This window comes from Leptosomus discolor, chromosome 1, assembly GCF_034619465.1.
Source record: "Leptosomus discolor isolate bLepDis1 chromosome 1, bLepDis1.hap2, whole genome shotgun sequence".
NCBI lineage: Eukaryota > Metazoa > Chordata > Aves > Leptosomiformes > Leptosomidae > Leptosomus > Leptosomus discolor.
In genome coordinates this window covers 196,505,251-196,518,470 of record NC_141391.1, presented here as the reverse complement: position 1 = coordinate 196,518,470, position 13,220 = coordinate 196,505,251, and the positions used below count along the sequence as shown (strand labels likewise).

The window sequence follows — 13,220 nt, the reverse complement described above, 5'->3', positions numbered from 1 at the left end:
ATACTTCTTGCATTGAAGATAGTTCAGTGGCCTTGGAGAGCAGTCACGGCACACCTCTGACATACTCCGTGTCTCAGCTTGCTTGGGGTGGTAACTTGTACTGTTCTGATCTCTGAGTTGAAGAATTAGTCCTGCCTGCTCTTTTGAGGATGGCACTGGGTTATCACAGTCTGAATCCTTTCACGCAGAAGGAAGAAGTTGTAGGCAGGAATAAGTTTCTGGATAGTTTTGAAATGCTACTCCCAAAGGCGCCAACTTCCACATGCAGAGTAAAAGACATTGCTCTTTCTTACAGTGCAGATCAAACAGATTACATCCAGTTTATTTATAAAAGTTTTATACACCTGAAATGTCATAAACATTTACAACTTTCTTGCTTTCTTCCGAATTCTGAAAAGACCGAGTTGTACAATTACACTGCTGTCTCCTTCGACTCCAATGTCTGTGGTGGCTTGAAGTTCAGTATCTCTTTGTATGTGATGCCTTGAAAAGAACAGAATAAACAAAGTATTGCAGGTCTAATCAAAAAGGGAGCTGCACAGACATGAGCAAGGTGCAACCCCCAGCATGGTTAGGCTCTGATCTAGGTCAGGAAGAGAGAGACCTCTTCAGGCAAAAAAGAGAGAAAGAGTACAAAAATTAAGGGAATCAAGGGTCATTTTTTCATCATTTCAGATTTGAAGCAGCAGCCCAATACTGAAATGTGACAGGTGCTTCCGAAGGGATACAAGCATCGACTTTACAGTATAGTGGGCAACATCCTCAGAAAGAGCTACTGAGCAAGTCAGCTTTAAAAGTCCAGTCCTCACTTCTAAGTCAAAATACAAACCTCTAATGTTAGATGAAAACTAGATTCAGATTTAAATCTCTGCTGAGATAGAGATGTTTCCTCTCCCTGAGAGAACGTAACTTAAAATCAAAGCCAGCAACTGTTGCAGTCCTACAGAGCCAACAGTGGAGGAATCTGTTTGTCTGTCCTGTCCGCTGGAAGGAACGTGTTACGGAAATGGTTTCTTTCCTATGTTGCAGAAGATGGCAGGACAGACATACAAAGGAGAAAGAGGGCAGCCTCTATTAGAAGGCAGAGAAGAAACCTTTGGGGATCATTGCAGGTGGACTTGCTAAGAGGAACACTGGCTTATCAATTCTCTATCTTAATGCTGTCTGTTTACTCTGTTCCATCAAAAACAGAGGAGGTAATTTGTAAAGAGGAGTGTTCCTATTTCTGGATGGCCTTTCTATCCGTGTATTTTTGAAAACATCACAAAAGTAAACTCACGCTTCCACTCGTCTAGCGGAAGATCCATGTTATCAAATGTGTCATCGTATTTCTCAGCTTCAATTTCTTCCTCAGGATCATGAATTGGTTCAAAGTAAGGATGCATCAAAGCCTCAGCTGCTGTGACTCGCTTCTCTGCATCCAGCACCAGCATCTTCTCCAAAAGATTTACAGCTATGGCACAGAAAACAAACAGCGTATTCAAATCAAGCCACTGGTTGCAACTTGCACACAGTAACGCTGCCCTGGAGATATTTCAAATAAAGACACAGAGTTATTCAGCAGTGTCATTGGGTGTTCGTTCTATAGCCAGTGGGGCCCATCTGCATGACAGAATAGTGTTGTGAGCAAGCTGGGCTGTGTACAAAGCCCGATGAAACACAGAGGTCCTCCCTCGCTTCTGCATGCAATACAGCCACATCGCCTTCGCTAATGACTTCTCAGCTTCTGGCTCCAGGACCACTGCGCTTGGGGCTTTCCCAGGCACCTTTCACCATTGCCACTGTGTCGTGGCTCGAAGGTACATCACAACCTGGCAGCAGCAGAACAGGCGCATGCGGAGCTAATGAGAATTGCTCTATATGTGACCAAATCCAAGCCCAAGTACATGCTGAAGTTCACTAAGACAAGTCAGTTGTCCATGCTCAGAATCTCAGTGTTGACTTTATCTGCTATGTGGTTTTGACCTCAGCCAAAACAATCCATGAAAATATTTTATGTTCCCCTCCAGTGGATTTTGGATCAGGTCCAAAGAGTGTCAAAACAGGCTAGTGTAAACAGATATGATGAATGATTTGTTTATTCTGTTTTCCTATCCTGAAAGAACGTTCCTGGGTTGGGTGGAGCAGCTGAAAGGAAGGGGAGGCAGCAGCGTGGCACAGGATGCTGCAACCCCTGCTTGCCATGCTGTGGATTCTCTCCAACCTTCTCCTCCAGACCAAGAGCAGTTCTCTACGTAAGCAGCAGCCAGATGGCCACAGAAGAAAGGAAGAAATTTAGGAAGAAATGTCCTAAAAACTAAATGGAACTACATAGTTTGCTGTAGCTGAGAAGGTCAGTGAGCTAACCATGCAGTCAAGGTAAGAGCTGCTTATTAATCATGTTTATTTCTACTGTATCTCAATTTTAACTTCTTAAATTGAGAAGATTCAATCATCCTAATTTATATTCCAATAAAACTGGCTTTTGAGTGTTCAGGTCATTGGGGAATGGTTTGGGCAGAGCCATCTCAGAGCTCTCGCTGACTTGGGTCATGTCACAGTTATGCACACTTGGTATGCTCTTCTGGCTGTTTATACCTATCAAATCCAAGCCAGTGCTTCTCAGGCATGCACAGATGTTTCTCAGAACGTATTAATTCCATGACTAAAATGCCAGCTCTCTATTTGCTTGCATTTCTACTGTAGATCAGACCGAGCTTTCAGAATTATATTTCAAACACAATGCAGAGAAAAAATTATTACATATATTTAATCTCCCAGGGCTCTTGAAGAAGCTGCTCCAGTAAAACCATTAAGCAGATGCTGGATCAAAGCCTAAAACACAAAATACTTCTTTTTCAACGTTTCTAAAAAACATCTGAATCCTGGCAGGTCTAAACTTGGAAAAATACAGCCACTACAGTTAAAGTTATGAATTATGGAAAGCAAGAGATAGAAAAACACGAGAACCAACATATAACCTATCACATGACTGATACTGCTGCTGCCTCCAACGCAAACAAGGACAAGACAAATTGTACACATCCACACAAACTGTCTTACCCAAAGGATTTGCATACTTCAAGATGGATGCAAAATCTTTTTTCTGGACTTTTGGGAGGCTTTTGATATAGTTTTTTGCCTTAAAAGAAACATGGATATTAAATTAGACCTTTGCCGCCTTTGTGACGTGACAACATTAACTATATGTTTGATGGGTAACTCAACAACGCTTCAATAGCACATTGAACAAATTAATTTTTTGGGGGGTCATAAGCCATGATTATATTCACCTTCTTGTTGAAAGGAATGTGGTTTTTATTTTTTTAAATTAAGCCATAAACCTGTGATTAAGAAATGATAATGTAAAGCTTTAATTATTAGTGCTCCATATACAATACATTAACTAGAATAAATATGCATGGATCATTTGAAAGAATGTCATAGTTGACAGGAAATCCCTAGAAGCGAACATGAATTCATTAGTATTTAAATTGTATAGTTAGCCTAATGAATAATTTTAGGATCTTTACAGCAAGGGCTTAAGGATTCGAGAAGGACATCCACATAAGAATAGGAAAGACGAAGTCAGAGACATCGGCAAACAACTGGGTTTTCTGAATAGGTTCATGTTTTCAGTACGTTTCCAATAAAAGTAGTCATGCCACAGCTCAACTGTTTATACTTTGCAGTATTCAAATATAGAGATTTTTCAAGTGTTCCGATCATTTCCTACCCCCCCCCCCCCCCCCCCCCCCCAATCTCCAGTAGCTATTCTGGGTGGGCAAAGCACTTCAAGGCAGAGATGTACCATCAGGGGTCATGTCAGTAGTTAATACATATTATCTCAGCCAGTCTGAGTGTGGCTTAAGCAAAATTACATGTAAAACTGACAAAGCAGAATACTCACATCCTGACTGTGCAGTTTTTGAACAAAATCTTGAGTTGGTGTACCCGTTATTTTCATTATTTCTGTGAGCTGGTCCAGATCTGAACACCAGAAATAAGGAACAAAGTCTTCCACTGTAAGAAAACTAAGCACCCTGCAAAAATTGTGTTTCTTTGCTGTTGGAGAATAAAGCAAAAATCACAATGGAACAACAGAACGGAAGATTTATAAAAGATTAGATGAAAGTTCTTCATTTTTCCTGCAAAAGGCAAAGACACTGAAAACACCTGAAATAAAATATCCTACAACTTGAGAACACATAATTGAATCATCTGCAAACACCTCTAGATTCATCAGGCCTCCTTGGTATTTTGGGTCAAAATCAGCCCAAAAGTATTGGAGCACCCTAACAAGCAACACATGTATTGCATACATTGCCCTGGTCTGTCCAATACTTAGGTGATGTAGAGGCAGGAAGAGTCACAGGGAACATCAGATGGTACAACAAACAGAACAAAAATTAGCGGAAACCAGTCTGTGTTAGTTCTTCTCCACACCAAGAAACTTCAAGAGGAAAAAATTAATCCCTCTCCTCCTTATTTGCCACACACTTAGCTCAATTCCAGATGCTGAGATGTTGGAGACATTGGGGTGAGGTATCAGAACACTCCCTAATCTTCTGTGTCCTAAACCAGCACAGGTTAATCCGCAACAATATCAGCTGTTTCAAAGAAGAAACACCGTATTTACAGGAGGCTAATGCTGCAGAGAACAGCCTTGTGATTCATTTGCTACTCCGGTAAGAGCAGCAAATGAGAAGCTAGAAGCTAGATCAGAGCTCAGGGCACATGAGGATTCCACCAGCCTCTGCAGAAAAAGACAATGGTGGGTAATGCTGATGAAATAAATTACTAAGTAAAATCCCATACCAAGTTTGCAGGATAACCTATTTATAATACTGAAATAAAAATCCCTTAAGTTAGCTGTTTTCTTGTCCACCTACCCACAGCTGACCCCACGGCTGCATTTCCCTGACAACAGGTAATACTGATTCATGTGCCCAAGGGCCAGCAAGGACTACTATGCTGGGGTAATTTCCTTTGTAACACAGGATGTAGAACTTCAGCCAATAGTTCTGAAATCTCCAAAACCCACTATGACTAAAATACTAGCTTTTCCACTCTTACATTTACAGTGCAACTTGAAAATCATGACTCGTTCATTGTCTTATTTATGTACCAGAATGCTCAGGATTAGCATTAGTTGAGAAAAGCTATGTGTTAGTCAGTGACTGTTCTTTGGCAGGCATTTTAGTATTTTCTTGTTAAGCACTAATGTGTACTTAAAATCTGTACAGCTGAAATAATTTGATGTATTCTACTTTTCTATAGTCCCCATCTTTTTTTTTTTGCAAATGCAATCTTCCTCTTCTGTGTTTTTCCTCACAAAATGAGAATATGATCCATGCGATGAAGTTCTAATCTTATGTGTAAATACTTAAATACAATATAATTAAACAATTGTGATTCTGTAAACAAGTATTTGCAGATAAGTAATTTATTGACCAGAACACCACAAGGGGAAAAGCAGTGCAAAATGATTAGGCTGAGCTGTCAAACATACAAAGCTGGGAAACAAAAAAGAGAAGTAAAAAAAATTCTTGCTCTCTTCTATTAACACTGTCCTCTATGAACTATCACAACTACTACTGCCAATGAAGTATCACTTCAGGTTGAATTACACCTTAATCTTAACTATTTTCTTAATTCCTCAGCAATGAAATGATAAGATTATATGCTTTCTGTAAATCTAAAACATTTTACTAGATGCTACTTACACAACATCTTTTGGTAAAAGCCTCAAACAGGATGAAGTAGACCAGCATGTGCACATAAGTCCATATACTACAGCAGAACCTGCTGTGCACGTTCTGGAACTGTGGACTCTGCTGCTAAAAAAAAAAATAACAAAATATGCCTTTTCTATAATCACAGAACCTTCTACCTGATGATTTGAGCTATGATTCAAAGATCACCTCTCTTTCTCTATACAAAAAGTTCAGTAATACAAGTTTTAATCGGCAGATGTGCAGAAGTGGTACAGGTATCAAATAACCAATTAATGAGAAAGGTGCAAGCCATTTTATTAATAATTTCAATTTATGCTCATCCATTTTTGAATGGACCTACTTTATCACCTAAGAACCTCTAATCATTTTTTTATATTAGTGTCATAAACTCACTGAAGGATACGATCATTCCCTTTGAACAGAGGCCTCCCTGTTATCATCTCAGCCATTATACAGCCCACAGACCAGATGTCAACTGAAAAAAAGACCAATAGTCACATTAAATTTCTGAATATTTGTGCATTTAAATGTACATAAAGTTTCATTTAAAACATATTTTAAAGAAGTGTAAAATTTACCTTTATAGCCTGTTACAAAATAAATGAGTGCCTTGCCAAGTATGATGAACAGTATAGGCAAAACTACCTGCCTTTCCAATTAGCAAACTGGAGGTAACCTGATAATATGCAGAATCAGCTTCTCAGTAACAGGCAGCCGCATGTGGGAAGCAAATTTTCAATGCTTTCAGAAACTTCCACAGTTATCCTAGCATCACTTGAATTCCCCCCTTCTGCCATTTTCCCCTGAGTTACAATCAGCTCATCTTTGCAGGAAGATGACAGTCAGTGCAGAACACGGGAACACAGACCAGACTGTCACATCTGTATACATTTACATCACTTTTTTTTCCAACCACCTTGGCACTTTCTGTTACTCCCAGAAAATACACAAAAAAGCCCTCACAAGCACCAAACGATTACTTGCCGTTTATCTACAAGGGAATTTTGCATAATTACATTGTCATTTCCACCTCCAATTTTTCATTCACTTCAGAAACAAAGACTTGCTTATATACTGCTTGATTTAGTCAATGCTTTAGCTCTGTTAAGGCTTTTCTGAAGAGATGCTGACCTGTTTGTGTATAATGCATCCAGTTAAGTATGACCTCTGGGGCTCTGTACCACCTTGTAACCACATAACCCGTCATCTCACTGTCTGTATGCCTCGCCAATCCAAAATCCAGAATCTGTGGTGGAAGCACAAAGGACACCCTGATCAGACAGCTAGTTACCTATTCCATACAGACTTTACAAACATGGAAAATAAAAGGATTAGAGCGATCTGCAGAGATTGGTTTATTTTTGCATCTTCTTCTTACTGAAGCGTCTTGTTCTCAAATTAAAAATCAAGACAGAAGTAGCAAGGAGTTTTATAATTTTTTTTTCTCCAAGTTAGATACTCCTACAGCAACACTAAAAGCTGTAAAACCGGTAAAGAAAATAATAAATTCTTCAACTATTAAAAAGATACTGGTCACATTCAACGCAAAAAATTCCCTGGTCATGAAATCACCATCATATCATGTTAAGGCTAAAAGAACAGCATCCACCTTCGACAGTATTCAGTGCTCTCATATCCCAGGTGGCACTGTTATTCAAGAGTGTGTTTCAATAATGTTCTGAAGTAAGGAGGTATCATTATTTCTATTTCACGAGAAAATTATACAAGGGAAGGCTTCCTCTAGGTCACATTGAAAATCTGCAACAAGAGTAGGGAATTACCGTTATTTAGTCCTACTGACTTTTCTCCAACCTACTGCATCAACTACAGAACAGCCCTCTAAGGAATGCAAGGTCAGTGCAGTTTTTTTAAAGGATTATGCACAATTCATCTTATTTCTGACTCTCAGATACTTACCTCTAGACACAGTAAGGTGTACAGCAGCAAGATTAAAAATGATTATGGCCTTTTGTCAGCTTCTACAAAAACTGGCCTAATAAGGCCCACCTGCATAGACCATCAAAAGGTGCGGCCAACAGCAAGAAAATTCCACTCCTGGAAGTACAGTCAGTTCATATTTATCAGGAAGTTCATGCTTCTAACAAGAAGCAGGGGGCCTGGGTGAGTAAAGTTTGTTCAATATAAATCATCATCACCCACAGACAGCTCTGCATGAACAGATCCTAATTTTCATGTGTATCAGGCTTCATGTACATATTGACAGGGCCGAAGTTTTTACTAGGAGCACCCGTGCATTACTATACCAAGAGTGATGTTTTTGTAATGCTCTCTGTAATTAGACATGTTAAAATGTTTCAGGACAGTTTCATCATTCCCTGGCAAACATTTTAAAATATTTCAGCACAGTTTCATCATTCCCTGGCACTAACAGAAGGGAAAATTGTATTTTCATTCATAGATCAAGAGTATAAAATGTTATGGCTTATCTTTATTGCCATACTTGAAACATTATTTCCATGTTTTGCCCATAACTGCTGATTACCTACCAATTTAAAAACAGGAATAGGATGCAGAGGGAGAGATTTTTCATCTTACCAGTAAAAGCACCTGATTACAGCCGATTCTTTGGGTAGTAAAGATTTACTGGACTCAAAATATTTGCAATAGCAAAATACACTTTTATAAACAGCTTTCAAATTTATTCTACATATACAGCACACATTATGTTTTCCCAGTAACACGGGGGTGGGGGGTGGAAGAAAAAAGGAAGTTTTATGTAACAGGTCAAAAGCCACATGTCGTACCAACCATTCTGTCACAGCTTTTTAGGCATTTTCCGTACTAAGGCTTGTGACACTTGAAGTTGGAAACAGCTAAAATACAATTTGGGTTTGTATTTTTGTAAAAGCAGAAAACGACAGTGAGAATTTCTGTGTGTTATGTATTAACTTCAAGATTTCTTTTCATTTACATATTCATTAGGCTCAGGAACAAGTGTACCTTGTCAGTACTTAATATTAACATGATACCACTTCAACAACAATTGGCGCATGAAACTATTATTCTCATACTCCAATCTTCAACTTTTCAGCTGGAACTTCCAAAGCAATTTTCAGAGCAAGTTTGAAAATCCTTTTTATAATGCAGAAATTATGAAAAAGAGAGCAAATTCCCTTCAGCTCCTCAAGGATAAGCTCCCCTTCTACTCAGCAAACTTAATCACCCTGACTTGCTTCAGTAACCGTAACAAAAATAACTTGTAACTTCGAGACTGCAGAAAGGGCAGTGATTTCCCCTCATGCACCTTTCACTGTCACTTTTCTGGTTCCTACATAGCAGTTGAAAGCATCAGAGGAGGGAGCCAGAAAAATAAAACTGATTGCTTATTAATTAATTACCAACTTAAGGAACTGTTCCACTTGCCTACAGCCTCATCGCTGCCGGAGCTGATGCAAGGGAGGCTGCTGGGTGCACAGACATGGGGAAAGGGTTGGACTATCCCTGGCAGCGTGGTCCTGCGCCCGCATAAACCGACTGTGAAAGCGCGCTCCCGCAGCGGGGTCACATCCTGCCCACTGCACCAGAACGCAGGCACGTGGGGGAAGTCAGTTCAACTCCTTCAGCGTGAGAGAGATCCCAGTTACATCCTCGCCTTGACATTTTTTTTATGCACACTTCTCAACCTGCTATAGTTTGCTTTCTGTTTATGGACAGGAGTTGCCTTTTGACAACCAGTATTTCCTAACTGCAAATTTGCACTTTTCTCCTGCGTACAATACCTAAAGCTTAATGCTACATTTTCTCCTTGTCATTTCACAAAATTGTATTCCGATACAGAATTATTTACCTCCGTTTATCTAAAAGCTTAAAAATGTCCAAGGCAACAGAAAAATAAGTTGTATTAAATAAGGAGATACAGCAATCATACCATGGAATAATGTCTTAGACCTAGGCTGCACCTTAAAACGTAATTGCCGAGGGGGTGGGGAAGAGAAGCATGTAAAACTGTTTTTTGTAGATGCCCTTTTTTTCCCCCCCATCACCCTGGGACCCACTGACCATTTGGAGACCTACAACCCAGGAGAAGACAATGGCTTTTTGTGTGAGATATGGGAATTCTGAAATGACAGGAGCCTGAATGTTCAGGTCAGTCTCCGAAGACCAAAAATTTGTACTACAACAGCTACATGTAAGCATATAGTTTGTATGTTGTATGCTAAAACCATTTTTGTAGTGTTGCATCAACTTTTATTTTATTTAATTAAAGGAGTGCTTCGCTACCTTTGATCATGTTCTGTATCTCTCATCTTGCAGAGTTAAGACTTTTCTATTTATTCAAAGCTGAATAATAAAGTTCAGTAACTGAACTACCCTCATAAAAGTCTTGCATCTCTTTTAGGGAGAAAACCTTCACCATAAGATCTAAGTAGTATCTTTCGTATCAGGACACAAAAGCCCCCACTCAAATTTACTGCTGTGAGGATGTATAGGCCAGTCATGATTCACGCACATGATAAGAGATGTAGCTTGATTTTGTAATTAACTGAAAACTCCTGACTAGCCTTTCAGATTGCTAGAGCTAAGAGAAGACAGGTGATAAAAACAATTCTAAAAATTAAAATATATAAATAGAATTAACGGGGGACTGGAAGCAGTCTGGGGCTACTATCTCTACACTCAAGAGAATACACTATATTGCTAAAATAAGCAGGACTGAGTACTACATAATTCTACTTCATAAGAAATAACTGGCTTTTTTTATAACAAAGTCATTCTACACAGCTAAATAGATGCATTTTTGCTAGGTCAGGGTACACTGCATAATTATTTCTGAAGTACAAATATTATCCACTCTAACAGGCTTCGGAAGATTCCCAATACATGTAAGAAACTGCAGTCAGAACTGGTCAGATTCAGTATTCCAGTTCAATGATTTAGAAGGAGGCTTGAGGTGACAAACATTGTGCAGGAGAAGAATTACCACTGGGAACATTTCCAAGGAAATGGCAACATCTAATACTTCAGGGCAGATTACTTTCCACAATGGGTGCCACTGCCCTGGTCTCCAAGGGTGCATGCCAGCTAAGCCCAGTTTCCATACTGGCAAGGGGTGTGGGTGTGCACCATTCTCCTACTCATCTTTGGAGGGAAGCCCTGATGGGTAGGATGAAGGGAGTCATGGTGCACACCAATACTTGCCCCACTCAGACAAGCAGCAACCAGGCAATAGAAAAAATACCATCAAATAAACCTGTCTTGCAGTGTAGCAGCAGAAACAGATAATAGCTGAACTATAGGAGGCTGACTTAAGAATTGTCTCCCTTTAATGAATTTTTTTTCTCACTACTTAAATTAAGAGCAAAACAGAAGCAGAACTGATATACTCCTGCTATGAAATGCATTGTAGCCTACATGCAATTGATACTACTGTTGTAACAGTGCAGAAGGAACCACCTTCAAAGAAGCAAGATCACTTGTTCATGGTGAGAGGTGTGATTCCTCTCACGCTTCTCTGCAGTGATTAGCTGCGACATATCACAAAACCAGTTCTCCCTTACAGCTGTTATCCAACTGCAACCACGACGTGCTTTTTTTCTTGAAAAGTACTTCTAGTTGAGTGACTGCATAAAAGAATACACCAGTATTTATTGCAACACACGGATCACACAGGAAAAGGGTGCCTATTACCGCCGCGCACACGTGCCTGGTGTTGGCACACAGCTGCGGCAGGGACTGCTCCGTCAGCGCCAAACCCGCAGGAGCAGTCTCAGCTCTTACACTGCCCGTCACCCAGCTGGAGGGACCCACGTCAGCAACTGCTCCAACGATGCCATGAATGTTATTACATTATTGCAGTGCCATAACCTGCGGCACTGACTTGCTCACCAGAAGTCCTCCTCTACCTCTCGGAGTCAACCCCCATCTCTCCCCTGTTAGCACTGGGTACCAGCTTCCCGGAGCATCCTATCTGGACTGGATGTTTTCTGCTGTGACATCCTGGGCAATGCTCCTAGCTTGAGGTGCAGCCATTTCTGGTGCTTGGCTCCCGAATGACCTCAGAAATTGATCCTCGCCTCTGCCATTTGTATGAAATGCACATTTATGTCAGTCAAGGACATACAAATAGGAGGTGAATAGATTCAGGGCTTTATTTCTTAACTAAGTATTTAATTATTCTTGTGGTGACTGAAGTCAGATAAATGGGAAAATACTTATAAGGAGCAGTCTTTTGCAATTTTTTTCAAGATTGTTAGCACTGCCCACCTGATCCTCTTCCCTTTCATTTTCCAGTGTTCCCCTATTTCTCCATGACTCCGTAAAGCCCGTGAAAACCTGGCCCATCACTGAAAGCAGCCAAACATCTACAGCTGTTGCACTCATTGTCTTCTGTGGTGTATTTCTGACACATCTGACTTTTTTCAAATAAACATATCCTACCTTCAATTCACAGTCTTCGTTTACTGCCAAGTTTCCAGGCTTTAGATCCTGTAATCAGATTTGAAATGGATGTTATTTACTTATTTTACAGTAAGCACAATAAAGCACTCTTTCTTTCTTTCTTTCGTTTACATTTAAAGGTTTTCATACAACTACTTAGAACAGCAGCAGGCAAAATGATGGCATAAATCTGATTTAGAAAATTAAAGATAACAAATAGCAGAAATAAAGACACAAACTTGCATATGTTTTTTCCCAGTGCGTTTGCCCCCCAGAAAATCAACTTTTTTTTTCTGCTAGAAGTTAGTTGCCAGTGAAGGAACTTACTCATGTTACTGTGAGTGGTGTTTGGACATAAATTTGTTGCATTTAATACTAACACCACAAAGTTAAGGATTCACAAATACACTTCTGGACTGTACATAGTGCATATCAAAATATACCAAAAAAGGTTCCATAGCCTGATAGATTCAGAAGGAGTAACTGAAGGAATCAAACAAGATTTTATGTAAAAGCCTATGCTCTCTTCTGTGGGAAAATCAATTTCCTAACAAAGACAATTGAATGGAGACTGCAACATGAAAAAAAAAAATTTCCTTAAGTCTCTTTAGCTACTGTAGAGACTTCTAATGATCTTCAGAAGTTGTACTTCTAAGCTTAGCAGAAAAGGGAAGAGTACTGGCAACAACCAAGAAGATTTTGCAAAGTCAGTGACTCTTAAGACATTCAGTTATAAAGAGAAAGAAAAAATCAGAAAGAGATTTTCCTTCAGCTTTTTCAAACCTTTGTTTGACACATTTTAGCACAAGGCATTTACAAGAATCTTCTCTCTGAACTTTTTAACAGGCATCCACCTGTTTTGTATGAAGACGTTTTAAGATCAGAGGGGCCTTGGAGAGAAACAAATTGGTGCAAAGAACTGTAGAAACCAAGAAGCTCAAGAGCCATCACGAGCGAGCTCAGAAAAACTCTTAAGTAAATTTAGACCATGATCACAGCAGTTTTAGAAATAAAAATATCAATTTATTACATTATTTTGGCAGTTTGTGTAGTTTCCATGTCCAGCTTCAAGCTACTATAAAATGCACACTTTCTGTGGTGCTC

At 39.6% G+C, this 13,220-nt stretch overlaps 1 protein-coding gene across 2 annotated transcripts in view; it reads right to left on the bottom strand.

The window, feature by feature from the left end:
* Positions 1-412: 412 nt before the first annotated feature.
* Positions 413-13,220, bottom strand: part of MAPK12 (mitogen-activated protein kinase 12) — a 37,626-nt gene continuing 24,818 nt past the window's right edge. For both annotated transcript variants that reach the window (XM_086473567.1, XM_086473574.1), the window contains 7 exons: positions 12,117-12,164; positions 6,849-6,963; positions 6,121-6,192; positions 3,890-3,969; positions 3,043-3,121; positions 1,280-1,453; positions 413-483 (listed from right to left, as the gene is read on the bottom strand). In XM_086473567.1, the coding sequence (XP_086329693.1) occupies positions 413-483; positions 1,280-1,453; positions 3,043-3,121; positions 3,890-3,969; positions 6,121-6,192; positions 6,849-6,963; positions 12,117-12,164 (639 nt within the window). The remainder of the gene's footprint in view (positions 484-1,279; positions 1,454-3,042; positions 3,122-3,889; positions 3,970-6,120; positions 6,193-6,848; positions 6,964-12,116; positions 12,165-13,220) is intronic.